This window comes from Ostrea edulis, chromosome 2 (assembly GCF_947568905.1).
Source record: "Ostrea edulis chromosome 2, xbOstEdul1.1, whole genome shotgun sequence".
Taxonomy (NCBI): Eukaryota; Metazoa; Mollusca; class Bivalvia; order Ostreida; family Ostreidae; genus Ostrea; species Ostrea edulis.
The window spans coordinates 75,299,158-75,314,940 of NC_079165.1; the positions used below are offsets into that span (position 1 = coordinate 75,299,158).

General features: G+C 36.2%; 1 protein-coding gene across 4 annotated transcripts in view; it reads right to left on the bottom strand.

The window, feature by feature from the left end:
* Window positions 1-219: 219 nt before the first annotated feature.
* The window catches only part of LOC130046253 (glycine receptor subunit alpha-2-like), a 57,337-nt gene continuing 41,773 nt past the window's right edge, over window positions 220-15,783 (bottom strand). For 3 of the 4 annotated variants that reach the window (XM_048916346.2, XM_048916343.2, XM_056153614.1), the window contains exons 2-9: window positions 15,588-15,659; window positions 15,411-15,481; window positions 11,539-11,606; window positions 11,200-11,423; window positions 10,400-10,482; window positions 9,473-9,607; window positions 3,738-4,111; window positions 220-3,254 (exon numbers count right to left, since the gene is read on the bottom strand). In XM_048916346.2, the coding sequence (XP_048772303.2) occupies window positions 3,090-3,254; window positions 3,738-4,111; window positions 9,473-9,607; window positions 10,400-10,482; window positions 11,200-11,423; window positions 11,539-11,606; window positions 15,411-15,481; window positions 15,588-15,646 (1,179 nt within the window). In that variant the 5' untranslated portion in view covers window positions 15,647-15,659 and the 3' untranslated portion in view covers window positions 220-3,089. The remainder of the gene's footprint in view (window positions 3,255-3,737; window positions 4,112-9,472; window positions 9,608-10,399; window positions 10,483-11,199; window positions 11,424-11,538; window positions 11,607-15,410; window positions 15,482-15,587; window positions 15,660-15,783) is intronic. The other variant, XM_056153615.1, reaches the window with a different exon arrangement.

The following is a 15,783-nucleotide window of genomic DNA, read 5'->3' on the forward strand; positions in this document are numbered from 1 at the left end:
AATACTTGTGACCATACCGAATAAAATCTGGACTTACTTCTTCCCCTAAAGTAGGTCATGGTGCACCAATCTAGCTGAAATGCTAGTTATATTTGAATTACTCCGAGAAGAAACCTTTGAGTGGTCCTCTCTCAGTACTTAGTACGAAGATTCTAGAAGTATGTTTCAGTAATTAACTGCATACTACAACTGTACATGCAATTATGATAGAGCTGCCTCTCTGTGTGGCACATTTTATTGAAGAAATTTATAAAGAGATAAAAATGTACATAATAAGTAAACTGTACATACATGTAGCGAGAATAATACGAGAACTTGAGTAAAACTGGTGTTTATAAACATGTAAAGAAACGACAGACACTAAACAAAAATTGCATATCAGAGCATATGAACATTTCTCCGGTTACATAAAGTCAACATATACACGCACAGTTATTTGAAATGTATATACTCGTCAACTGTTTTGTGTTGTACGGGGTTTTTGTTCCTCGAGAGAGAGAGAGAGAGGGGGGGTGTGTGTGTTAGAGGAGTGTTTGTATCCAACTGGTCTGATTTTCGTACCACCTGTTCGTGCTAATTAAAATGTCGTTATTTTCGTTTTTGCTGGTCAGTTTTCATGGAAATAAGCGTTGGAATTTATCTTTCTTTCCCAACAAACAAGAATACCGCCATCGGCACATAATACGCCCGTGAAAAGTTAATATAGGATGTTTTTTTTACATCATGATTTGTAGAACTTGGCTTTAGATAGTATCAGTAATCAGGGCGTGACATACTTTCCTTGCATCATAAAAACAGACAACTCATGTACTCTCTATGTAATATTTTCACTTGGCATAATATGTATGTGTACAAGGTTTGATGGTCTTATCCCCGACGATTTGGTCTGCATCCTGCCACTACGACCTTGACCTTTGACCTTAAGAAACAATAGGCATAAAGTGTATGTGTACCTAGGTGGATGGTCCTAGCCCCAACAGTTCGGTCTGTATACTGGGGTGCATTTTATAAAAGAACTTACGACCAACTTTTCTCGTTAATGTAAAATCCAATTAAGTCTCAGACACGTTTTAATTCATTCATTTAAACTTATAACTGTGTAATACAATTTAAAATGTTTTGTAAAAGGGACCCCTGCCTACTAAGTGATATTGCGACCTTGACCTTGAAAGATAAAAGGCATCTTCCTCTCATTATGGTGATCAAATGTAGTAAGTTCTAATATTCTGGAGCTTACAGTTCGGTTTGTATCCTGCCTGCAATGTGTTCCTACCAAGTGATATTGTGACCTTGACCTTTAATCTTGAAAACAATAGGCATCTTTGACTCATCATGGTGATCAAATGTACCAAGTTGCAATATCCTGGAGCTTACGGTTCGGTTTGTATCCTGCCTATAAGGTTTCCCTACTAAATGATACCACGACCTTGACATTTGATCTCTGATCTTAATAAACAATATACATTTTCCTCTCATGATGGTGATCCAATGCACCAAGTTGTAAAATTCTGGAGCTTACGGTTCGGCCTGTATTCTGCCCACAAGGTCCGGACAAACAGACGGACGATGCCATACCACAGTACGTCCTGTCTTCGACAGGCGTATAGCAATTTGTATTTTTTTGGTATTTTATCATTTATAGGTATTGGTAATGAGTTACAAATATTTTATTTCCAAAGAATACCAAAGAGCCCATGATATGTCAGTCTGCGTGATTCAATATGTGAAATTTTGCATACAAAATATTTTTGATAACATCCAAAATACGCCTATCCAATATCATCTGTATTACAGTGATTAACATCCAAAATACGCCCATCCAATATAATCTGTATTACAGTGATTAACATCCAAAATACGCCGGTCCAATATACGTGTAATCCGTACTACAGTGATTAACATCCAAAGATAACAAAAAATGCTTCTGGTAGTTTTCTGTGGACATTTTCTCAAATTTCAGAGAGTATCAATGAAATGTTCTCTTTAAGATGGCTTAGAAATATCAATTTCAAGAAAGATTTCTCCCTAATAAAGTATAACTAGAAAAGCGAAATCATTCTTTTCTTTGCTTGGCATCAACACTACAGCATGGGAAACATGTATACTAGGTTTGATTTTCTTAACCTTGTTAGTACTTGTTTTATCCTTTCCAAAAGGTGCTAATGTATGAACAGACAAACAGCAGACAAACACAAAACACTGCACCATACCAATATACAACACGTGTGTAACACGTGCGTGATTGTTGAATACTAGTATGTGCATCGAGTGTAATTATTCTAGCCTTACTAGTAGTTTGTGCCCCAAAAAAATTGCCCATGTAAATTATAACTTTGTAACGTAGTAGGCATAGCTTCTTCCTCTACTCACTAGAACCATTTGTAACAAGTTTAATGACCTTGACCTTATCAGTACTGACCCACAAGCTGCTGACAGACGAATAGACAGACGCACTACGGTTATACCATAACACAGACCGTCCATGATGGGTGTATATAAACAGACATCAACAAGCGTATCAAAGAAGTAGAGCATACGATGTCTTTAGTATCCCTTTGTTTAAATCTTCTTTGCAGTGGGACTATTTTCTTGTATGCGTATAACAACACGGAGACACCGGTATCGCACGACAATGATATAAGCATTTGCTATATAACCACGGGATTGTATGATGTAAATTCATGAGTATTCAGAGACAAAATATAAAAGAACTTCCGTTTAACTTCACTGTCTGTCTTTGTTAAAAGTTCAATCCGGGATTATACTTTCTTCTGTTCAGTCACCAGTCGTTATCGCAGAAAAATGTAAATCAAAAGCGCTTTTTTCACATCGTCTCCCACATAAACAGTCTATCGAAGCAAATTTTCCTCAATCACAAAAGAGCTACATGTATCAAAGGAAAGGCATGCGCATTTAAGTCGTTACTATACTTGGGGGTTCTTCACCATCTCCGATTGTCAGGGGTGTTGCAAATGAACAGAATAGTCCCTAGTAAACAAGACAAAGGTCGCAGATTGTCTAACTTTCACAATCTTTTTTATCATTTCATCTAAGGATGACCAATACCAAACTGGGTCTTTCTTGTCCCATTAGAATTTATTTTCCGTGTTTATGCTCAGGTAAAATACCCAAAAGCCAATATTAAACAGAAAAAAGATCAAAGGGAACATAACTCTGGCTATTTTATCCACATGTCGTGCTCTCTTCTTAAAATCGATGTGCTTCAAGATTGGCATCATTGGCGAGGGCGACATCTAGAGGAGAGAAAAAACTGTAAATACATGCGTTTATATGCTTATTGGATATTCTGGGATAACAAATTTTGATTGAATTCGAAGTTCACATGCATCAGCCAGAGGCTCAATCTTTGGATTTATAAATGATTGAAACAATTCAAAATTTATGTTGCAGAATATTTCTTGTCTCTACAAAACAAGTCAACAAAGTGCAGTTTTCTGTCCGTAAAAATATATTACGGTCAATGCCAGACATTTGAAATGATTTGGACATTGGATTAATGTTATACGTCCCTTTGAGGACTCATGCATGTATGTACCTCGCAAATATGTTAAATTTTCTTTCCTGAGTTTTCCTCTTCAAAGTGTTGAAACATACGACACTGCATTGTGTACGACTGTTACAATAATTTTCCAATATACACATTATACAAGTATGAAATGGGGATTAAAAACTCTATAACTTTGCTGCAAAAGGGTCAGGAACTTGTTTATACTTACGCCTTTCTTCAGAACCATTTGACACTGCGAGTTGGTGCTAACTGGTCGGGATTTTCGTCGGGAAACTACATTAATATATGCAAATTCTAACAAAGCCATGAAGACGAATGTAAGACAAACAGCCATCCAAACATCAATGGCCTTAATGTAAGACACCCGAGGTAACGCACTTCGTGCACCGGAACTTTGCGTTGTCATGGTGAGAACTGTGAGGACACCTAGTGACACACGTGCAGGAATAGCGTCTATGTCAACCCAGAAAGACACCCACGACAACACTACGATGAGTATGCTTGGAATGAAAATCTGCGAAATGTAGTAGCCAGTGTTACGCTCAAACCTGAGCTCAAGAAGTAAACAGGCAAAGTCTCCAACTACAAAGACAAAATATGTATCGATGGTTTAATCTAAGTCTAATGAAAAGAAAATGAGAGACATGTAATACTTATCATTTCCATTATTGGAACTCTTCAAATTAAAGGCGCGTAAAGTCGTGCTACCGGGACAACATACGTAAACATTACTTAGGCATACGTAATATAAATTATGGTATCGAATACATATTATAACCGACTGCAAACCACGACACTGATTAAAATTCTAAAGGCAAATTTAGGAATTGATTATTCTTACAAGAATACAGACGAACTTATCAAACTATTTGAAGGAGTACAGGTACTAAATCTGCCAAATCTGACCGATATAAAGCATCAATCGCAAGAAGAACTGTGAAGGAAAAAACCAATATACACATCCGACACAATAACTTTTCTTGTAATTAATGGGATTCATATGTTATTAAAATCATTCTGTCCTATTATGAAGACATTCTATTTAATCATACAATTTGGACAGGTTCATATGGCATGGACTTTGTACTCGTTAATGTACCCCCCACCCTCTCTCTCTCATTTTCAAATATTTTAGAATAAGTTATATATTTGCCAAACTGCATTTTTTTTTTAGACGTTTGTAACACTAATTAACACAACAAATGCGTTTCTAAACTGCATCTAAGCTATTTTGAAAATTAGAAAATATTGATTGTCTTAGGACAGAGAACATCGTTGCTTGGAATTTTTATAATAGGTGTAGTAGAGTTTTAAAAAAAACATGTAACATCCTTGATAAACTAGGGTTAGAATATTTTTAAAATGCAGTTTGACCAATGGCTATTTTATTTAAAAGTACACCATGTACTTTAACTTTAAAAAAGGGGTGTGTGTGCTATGAACGTTTCGTTTATGTCCCAGTAATCTCGCACTTGCTCGCGAGACTTGTGCATTTTCTTACCAATGACGCACAAGAGTCATCAAAGCGCGATAACTCTAATGTGCTGGTAATGAGAAGTATTGATAGATCTTTTTAAAACCATGACCGTGAAAATAGCACGATAAAATCATATTCTTTTGAAGCATATTCTAGTGGATCTGTTTTCTGTATAATGGTAAAGTTAGATACTGTATGTGCTATATCTTAGCGGGATTCATAATTAGCGCAATCGCTAATTCACAAATATGACAACAATGCAAGCACCAAGATATGAATTCATATTCAATGTATAGAATAAATGTGATACACGGAAGCTTTTCGGGTTCCTAGATTCACTTCGGACATTATACGTTTTACTGAGCTAATCCTACAGTTATATAAAATGCTATCCAGTTCTGCCGACCTCCATTCATCCTTATCAAAGTAGGTTCATTTCATGGCACCGTAAAATTAAAAAGGCCTGGGCTCGAAACTCGATTCAGGCACCGAGTCAAACCTATGATTGATTGATTGAATATTGTTTAACGTCTCTCGAGAATTTTTCACCCATATCGAGACGAGACGTCAGCATTGCCAGTGAAGAGCTGCAAAATTTAAGCCTATGCTCGGCGCTTACGGCCTTTGAGCAGGAAGGGATTTTTATCGTGTCACACCTGCAGTAACACGGGACCTCGGTTTTTGCGTTCTCATCCGAAGGACCGTCCCATTTAGTCGCCTCTTATGACCAGCAATGGGTACTGAGGACCTATTCTGAACTGGATCCCCACAGGACGTCACACCTATGACGTTTACTAAAAGAAGCGAATGTTCTGAAGAGGAAGCCACGTATCTTTAGAGAACTGCAACAGCGAATTCACACTCCGCCCACAGATTGCAACGAAAGTCACGTGGTTACATATGTAAACATCATGGCGAGCGATTTAGATCTTATACTGAATACGTTATCAATCGCTTCGTTTACTCGTGTATTTTTACGTAAAAGTCTGTCAAAAAGTCTGACAAACTCCAAAGAAGGTTACGTTCACAAAATTCCAATAAGTAAAACCCCGGAAGAAACTATAGTATTGCAAGTGCTAGATGCTTCCGTAGCATGCGAAGAGAAACGTCATATCGTCTAACCATTCAACTGTCATATATACTTACTGCACAGCTGGGTAAATTATGAAAGTTTACTGAGTTTTAATTGTTTTGTTACAGAAGTTACGATGTTTGTTAACAAATTAAGACTAAATAACAATATATGCTATGTTCACCGTTCCATTAAAATGTTTCATTTGCTTGCTTGCATTCTTTTGTGACTGTCTTCTTGAACTATCAGTAAGTATGCCACTAAAACACAATCCTCCTTAAATGTTTTACTTCATTTGTATGAATATTGTAGACCTAGATATCCACAATGAGATATTTATGAAATTGTTTAATATGATAAGGACAATTAAGCATTGAATGTTGTATTCCAGGTCCACCCCAAAACCAATACTAAGTATTTTCAATTGAAGAAAACAACACACAATCAAATGATTTTAGTATGATTCAGTCTTTTAAATATGGACATCACCATCTTGGCATGCAGTCAAGATTATATTAAATGACAGACAATAGAAAACTTGATGATACACAGTAATGATACAAAGACTTAGAAAACAAATTCAAAGACCTTTTTTCTGTGAATAAAACATTTTTATATAGTTACACAAATCTATTGTACCATTGTAATTACATAAATTAACAATTTCTTTAATGGGATCACTATCACAGTAATAATTGGGGAAAAATCGGTTACATATAGTACATTCATGCTTTAACGGATATAAAAATATTTGATATTAAAGAAATGAGACCAAGTATTCATATAGTGCACACAATAAACTGTCCAACCTTTATTGATGTCTCCAAATATACTGGTGGGGCTACAATGAGATACAATTTTAAATGTTCTAATTTTGTGAATTGTTCCATCAACAAGAATCCTATGGCAGTACGAGTTGTCTTTGTTTGGGTCACCATCAGCTTGGGACATCTGGGTACCACTACTTACAAATGCAGGAATATTGAGGTGCAGACCTATTTCCCCTAACCGTTGACTGTCATAATGGAATAATTCCAGCCACCATAAATTGATGATTCATGAAGGAGTTTGTAAAATCCGATTTTCTCTGTAATGGCCACACCTGACATAGCTCCAGTATATAGTTCACTTACAAATATAATAAAGGGTCACAAGCCATAAATCCGATTAAGGTTGTAGGTGATTTGTAGTCAGAATGCATTTGCGACTGCAGTTTTAAAGAAGCTAGATGCTTTCTGTGTGTTCATTTCTGCACAATGAATGATAGCGAGGGTTGTTGGGAATTGAGCTTTATACTCAGTTCACTCATGATGTTGATAATATCATCCCTAACACAACATACATTAAGTCAATCCAGGCACAGAATGTATCACCAACGCATTGTGTTGAAATAGAAAATATTGATGCAAAGTTCTAGATTCCCAAATTATGGCTTAGCCTCATCAGTATTAATAACTGCGATTCTTTTGTCATATTTGTTATGCCCCTCCTTTTTACATACTAGGAAACTTACTCAGATGTCCAAAAACTCCAACAGAGAACAAAATGTTGCATGTTTCAAATTGGTATTAAATATAAACAACCCTGGATTTTTTGTTTTGCAGTAGAATATTTTGAATGTCAAAAGGAGTTGTCTGATGATGGGGTTGATCTTCAACTTCCATTGATAAATGGAGTTGTCGGCGATGGTTCAGGGTGCTCTGTTGATGAAGAGTTTTCCCTGCCGTTGTTAGCTGGTCTTGTAGTTCTCTGACTTAAATTGTGCTGCCGTACTAAGCATATCCAACGAATCTATAAAGAAAAAAAATATTTGTAGCTTTGTGCAAATGCCAAATAATTATCACATTAAGCAAGATGCTAATGATATAAATTTAAAATCCCATTGTAGTGTACATGTACATATAATCATTGTATTTAGAAGAAACAATAATGCTGAGAGGGGCTTATTAGTTAAATCAGGAACGCAGTGGCGGATCTAGGGGACAATGAAAATTGCACCCCTAACCTTTGATCGAACATTACATTAAAAAACAGGGCCATTTTGGGTCTTCACCACCACCATCACCCCCTCTCCCTCTCTTTTGGGTGGAAAAGGTACTAAACTAGGTTGCACGCACGCCTTGAAAGTTTTCTATCTCCACCCCCGGGACGTAGAGTAGTGAACAGGTATACATACATGTGCAGCGTAGTGCCATAAATGAGTCAACTTTTAAGGTATAGTTTTACGCTCTATATTTTATTGAAATGTATGTTTTGGTCGAAGACTTATTCTGAACTCAGTTTTGCTCTAATATCTAAACTCTGAAGCATATTTTAGTACAAAATATATGGACATAAATTCTATGAATGAGTTTAAAAATCTTTAATCATCAATTGTTACATAGAAACATTACAGCTGAAATTCTGACAGTCATGTAATTATGGCTGTGCAGGAAATAAAGACACCAAGACCAGAACCTAAGTTACTATAAATCGACCCTAAATAAATGTATGAAAATAATTTAGATGGGGAATTCTTTCAAAGATCATAGCACAGTAAAAAAAAAAGTAGAGGTTGACTCCTAATTTAAATTATGACACTACGCAGTGGTATATATACACACCATGTAGTTTTTGGCTCAATATTCAGGCTACATACACTTGACATGTACGGCATGTGTATTTATCACCACAGGCACCTGAATTATAGATAGTGTATACAAGTACATACATCTTATGCACGTACATCTACCCCCTCCCCCTTTACACATATTTTCGAATCCCCAAAAAGAAAGCTACAGAGGTGATCGGCAGGGAAAACACATGTTTTGGATAATATATTGGTTCTATATTCGCTTTTCAATGAGTGGGGGTGGGGGTGGTATGGGCATAAGATATATTTATGTATTAGTACGCTATCCGCACTTTAGGTGCCTGCGTATATTATCTGTTTCCGACTTAACTATTACTAATACAGAGTTTAATTTCATTGAAGTGTTTGATTTAAAAAAAAAATCTTACTTTATTTTGCTCTCATTAAATTGCCACTGGGGCCTACCGCAGGCCTTTATCCAACGTAAACATTTATCTTTCTGTGACTCTGGTTTTGGAAATAGAATAAATCTCACGCCTTCCATCCATTCTGGGTATCGTGTATCACTGCTGCATTTACCCCAAGCGCAGGTCTTCTTCACCATTGTAAACGATCTCAAAGCAACCATATCAATACCTCCAACATCAAGGTTTGCATTCTCTATAGAATGTATGGTTTTGTTGGAGGTAATGGCGGACAATTCTTCCGCGATTCTGATTGGCTGTGCGGAGATGATATCCGCACCTACCCTGACGACGTGGAAGCGTCAATGTAATTAAGTGTGTCAATTCTACCGTTATTTAAATGTTCAAAGACTGATACCTTCTCCGTACTCTGTCTCACACAAGGTTGTTTTAACAGTTTCTGGCATGGTGAATTGTGGGAGTGACACAGAAGGAATTTGAACAGGACTGTGGCTGGTCCAGTGGAAGTCTATATTTTCCCTTGTGTAACTATCTGATAAAAAAAAGTTTTGTCTTTAACTTCTTATCTATTCTGAACGTTTTGCCTCATACTATTAAAGCTTTTTGCCCAAGTTCATTATCAATCACTCTGGAATGGAATGTGGATTTACTAGAATAAGAAAAACATTTGTTATATACATGTATATATTATGCTGAAAGGGATTTAGTACATTGTACAATCCGTCCCAAAATGAAAACATACTGTACACAGCATTTATTCATATATTTAATCACGTACATAATTATTCCGTATCAGGTGTTTTGATAAATTTATATATATTATTTTCACTGCCATCTTTATTATGTAAAACTTATACGGTACCAATTTTGATGCACCAGATGCGCATTTCGACAAATAATGTCTCTTCAGTGATGCTCAACCGAAATGTTTGAAATCCGAAATAACTATGAAGTTTTAGATCTAAATATAGCCAAAAACAGCGTGCCAAACAAGTGGAGCCAAATTCGTCCAAGGATAAGAGCTATGCATGAGGGAGATAATCCTTAATTTTGAAAAGAATTTCTAAATTTTATAACAGCAATTAAATATACATCCGTATTTTCAAGCTAGTAACGAAGTACTTAGCTACTGGGCTGTAGAGACCCTCGGGGACTAACAGTCCACCAGCAGAGGCCTCGACCTAGGGGTCATAATGTAAAACTTATGCGGTACCAATTTTGATGCACCAGATGCGCATTTTGACAAATAATATCTCATCTCTCAGCAGAGATAAGTTCTTGCGAAAGTAAGTTTATACCATACAGATATATAGGAAATACTCACAGCTTTCAATCGTTATTGGACACACCTGCCTGTCCAGTGGATAATTTTGTAAAACCATCGCACAGGAAAGGGTCATCTCTATTCTATGTGAAAATTAAGACACTTTAATAGTAATGACAACTTGTAAGTTGGTGTAAACGTATTTGGATTACTTTTCATATATAGAAACCTTCGTAAATACTATTGATTATTTTTCTTCATGCAAGGTGAAGATAACGAACAGCGATCAATCTCATAACTCCTACAAGCAATACAAAATAGATAGTTGGGCAAACACGGACCCCTGGACACACCAGAGGCGGGATCAGGTGCCTAGGAGGAGTAAGCATCCCCTGTTGACCGGTCACACCCGCCGTGAGCCCTATATCCTGATCAGGTAAACGGAGTTATCCGCAGTCAAAATCAGTGTGCCAAGAACGGCTTAACAATCGGTATGAAACACGTCAGACAGCATTTGACCCAATGCGAGGTTGTATTGACGAACTAGATCGTTATATCAAAGGGATTTTACACATTTTTGAGTTTCCTCCCGTAAGTTATAGTAGATATTCAGCATATGGAATACCTATTTCATGGTACATGTACATTTTCATTGCTATGATTTAAACAAAGGGGTATTTTTTTGGCAAAATCTATAAAACATTACACCGTATGACAGGTCTTGGTAAGATGCAGATCTGCCGAATTCCTGCTTACATGGAACTATTTTCTATCCGCGAAAACCATTTTTAATTTTAGATTTGAGAGTCGTCAACATTAGGACATCAAGAACAGAAACGGTATTTAACACTAAATCCAACCTCATACTGTAAAACACGGTTCCGTTTTTGTAAATATGTAGAAGACGGTTGGGAACGGTAACATCGTGAATTTTAGCTCTCTTTTCCTTCGGAAAGAAAGAATCGGGCACCCAAATTTTCTCGATCATCTTCTGATCCAGCTCCAAAGAAGATACTTTTGTATGGTTAAATACCAAACGCTTGTCCACCCATTGTTGTCTGAATATGACATCTACGGAAAAGTCCTATATAAAAACAATTTTTAAAATCAGTTCCATTATGAGACTGGTATTTCGTGAACATAGAAGATGGAAATTTTTATCATACCAATGTGGCGGATGTTGATGTGAATACACTTACCATATGAAGTTCATCAAGACTATGTATATTCTTTATTATGAGTTGAACCGAAATATTTGTGGGGAAATCTACAATGATATAGCACATCAATTAAACACGACAACTTTCTTTTTTCTTTATTTTGAAAATGTAATAGCAACTGTTGACACTTAACCTATTTGATGATATCCATTCATTTGATGCACGCAGCAATTCAATTAAAGATCTCTTCAAATAATGATGATATCTTCAAATCTAAATTATTGTGTGCAATGATTGAATTGTTGATAGCATTATATTCTGCTTAATTGATGCGCCCCATAATTAACGGTGTTCAAATAAATTGGTGATATCAATGATTTAATTGGTGTGCGCTATAGAGCAGTAATTCAATTGATTAATGCGCGCATCAATTCAATTACTGTGTACAGTAATTGAATTATTCTTCTTTTTCAATGCGAATTCTTGAGCACATCAATTCACGGACAATACAAATCTTTTAAAACGAAGAAGCATTGTACGATGGTGGAGCGGTCAGAGAATCATTCATCTAAGGTACATGTAGCAGGGGACAGTTTCGCACTATAGGCCCGGTCAACTTTTTCAAAAAATGGAAATACCCCATATTTGAAGTGATATTACATGTGTAAAAATGCATACAATAATTTTAGGATGCATGTCAAATGTAGCTGAGAGCTTAATAAAAAAATTCATATACATGTAAGTGTCACCATGATTCCTAGCATATAGATGGGTGCAAATACGAAACTAAGACATGTGGTCAGTTGCTGAAGAAATTCCGGTGAAAACATGCAGGGTCCAGCAAAAGGGCTGTAGCTGTGAGGGAAGGTGGATGGCCCCATATGAGAGGTAGATTTTTGAGAACGGCAGATAGGGTTCTTGATTGTGCACAGTGTCTAAATCCCCCATGTTTGGTACTGTGATGGTGTGGGGGTGGTGCGGATTAGCCCAAATGAGAGAAAAACAAAGCAAAAAGGGGGAACCTGCTCAGAGCATGTTTTGTGCACCAGCACCAGTATTTATAGATTACATGTAATTTAGGGTCATAATTTATTAACTACACTAATATGAAATACAAGTATTGACATAAAAGGGAAATATGATTTTTCATTGGTCTGTCATAATCTGACTGTGGTGTACACCCCCTATCCACATGTTTCAAAACCAAAGAAAATGTCCCCTGCCACCTAAACTGTGAGTGATTGCACTGCAGCAGTCGGCAAATTTCCGCAGATTCCAGTACACTGGATCTAGATGGAATTGACAGAGGTGATCCGAGTGTGTACTGTAGTAGTCAGTTCTTTATGGCCTGGGGTGATATTTATTTCTTCAGAATTCCATTTGTTTACTCTGCCCTTTTTTAAATCCAGTTCGACTTTGATTAATAATAGATACAAACACTTACAGAAAGATTTACAAATCCATTCCCTGACAAATAACAGGGCTTAGGGTTGGAAATCGCAGACCGCCCGAAACGGTCTATTTCTCAGGCGGACTGGAACAAAAAGTTCATACGCCAGTCAATATTTCATATCCCAGTCAATGGGAAGGATGAATATGAGTTACCGTACCTATACTGAATTCCTAAACTTCACAAAAACCCTTACAAAGATACATTACTGGATCCAGTAAATGTTCTACCATTCTCCTAGCTTTGCTCCTCACGCAAATATTAACAGCTATAAAGGAGAAACTTCAAACATATTGTGCCACAGCATATGTCACACGTGGTATAGATCAAATGTGGATTCGAAAAAATTCTAAAGAACTTTTAGCACAAATCATTTCTTGAATTAACAACATCAAAACGTATGGTTTTTCAACATTGCGCGACCATTCTTCACGATAAATTAAAGACTAGACTTTATGGCATCATAGATACATGTAGTTGCTTCTTCAACAAAAACGGAAATATTCATAGACCTTGTATCACTCTTTCGATGGTGAAATCATACTTCATAAGAGGTGTTTTAACGAGCCATTAAATAAAATTTTGGTGTAATGAGCTACCTTAAGATAGTCGAAAATTTCGTCATCGTCAGAATAAATGTTGTGCATGGGTAATAAAAGTTATCTAACACTACCTTCACAATCAATTTGATTTAAATCCGTATTTTGGCTAATTTTTGCTATATAGAATTAATTACTGTATGCACAAGAAAGGCAAATTAAATATAATTTTGTGTACTTTGGAAATGTGCGATAGGTCTTAAACTCGGCTCCAAGATTCTTACCATAAACGTGACCGCGAAAATTTACGTCGCCATCAAAGTAATAAAAAACCAAAACATCTGTGTAAGAGTATACCAATCTTTTCCAAGAAAGACGCATGTTAGTTATAGATCACCAGTGACAAATAATTGTAAATAGTTTTAGTTTTCCCTCGTGTTTTAGAGGAATCACATAAAACTGATTTTGTTGAAGTGTTTTACGTCCATTATTCTGATTAAAGTATTGTACAATTTCTCCAAAGCCATTTTATTGACTACATGTATAACGACAGCTTTTAAAATATTGCACAGCGATTCCATTAACAATAGTATTGTCCCCAGATTGTATGATTTCTGCAATTGATCGTTATTCCACAAAAGCTAGGTAAAATGAAGAATTTGTAATTTTTTCTGAACTCCAGGGACTAAAGTTTCATATGCTGTAATAAATTCGACTCTGAGATCTGATTTTAAAATTTTCAAGAGATCATGGTTTTCACAGGCTGTTGTACAAAAAAAACTTTATCCTATATTCATGAGAACGTTGAGATAAATTTTCAATAACACATGGATGGATTAAAATTGACTCACGAGTAACGTTAGGTGCTTAAGGACATTGACAAATTAACATATTGAAACTTTCAGTAATTTAATGTTTTAGTCAAACAGTTGAAGTCCATGCTTCAGCAGGCTAAAGTGGTGGGAATCTAAGGAGGAATAAAGTTCCCAGAAGCTGTTAGATTCAGCAATCCGCTTATTTGTCCTTGGGGCAAAGTCACCGGAAGTTACTTTAGATTCATCATTAATGGGCTTTAGGTGTAATATCCAGTGACCCTTGAGGATGGGATAAACGTATCGGATCAAGCAAATGAAAACTAAATGCAATACCTGTAAGAGGAGGATTGAATGGTGTTTAGGGTTATTATTCTGCTCTTTCCGTATTTTTTATACACTACAAAAAGGTGATGGGGGGGGGGGGGGGGTTCCACACACTCCTCTGTATACATCCTTTTCATAAAACCCTTCTTTGGTAGCCAAGCATATCTAATACGTTACTCTCCTTTATACAAACCCCTATGAGTGCCAGATACATAGTAAAAAGCGGAAGTTTGTCAAGGTTCGGACCAAAGTGATCCAAACTCAGAGAGTTTGTTCAACCATCCGTACTCTCTCCACAAATGTAACTTGTTGATTGAATGATAGAAAACATTTATTAAGATTCAATGTCTTGTTTCAATATCGAGGAAGGTTTTAAACCTTCAAAATGATCTTATTTTGCGATACTCTTGATCTACCACTGAAGGTGTGTTTCGGTAAACAGTGAATTTATCTGGCATTAAATGTACATTGCGTATATGTGCATATTTTCTTCCTTTTTTTTTCTATACACATGAACAGTAAAATTTCAATACATACCTTGTCATAGAACATGGTATTTATACTGAAACTGTGTCTTATCAAAAGGGTTATGACGTAAACCAGAAAACCCTCCAATTTCATGTTTTCTCAAGAACTCAAAATAAAATTTTTAAAAGGGGAGTACTGTCAAGTGGTACCTATATTGATATAAGCTATATTTGTATATATCGTAGTTTCAGAAAATTGTTGGCACCAAAAATCTTCTAATATAATGTCTAAGATATAGCGTATAAAATACCTTACCATCTTCGTAATTTGGAGCGATTAGGGGGTCGTACTTGGGCTCCCTCAGTAGATTGTGTATGATATCATGTCTAAAATATAGAAGAAAAACGACATGATGTTTAAGAGTTTAACAATTACTATATGTATTTGGAAAGTAGCACCGAACTTTTAATTTACTATCAAAGATTCTGTTACCTCGATAAATCCCCAGAGGCACAATAAAACTGGAGGCACAAAATTACTGTGAGGATCATTTCTACACAGGCTCTGCAATTACAAAAAACTGGATCAGCATTATCCCCAGTGGAGAAGTATTTGCATTCGTACACCCCAGTAGACAAGTATTTGCATTCGTACAAGTGGTAAAGATATTGATATAAGCTATATTATA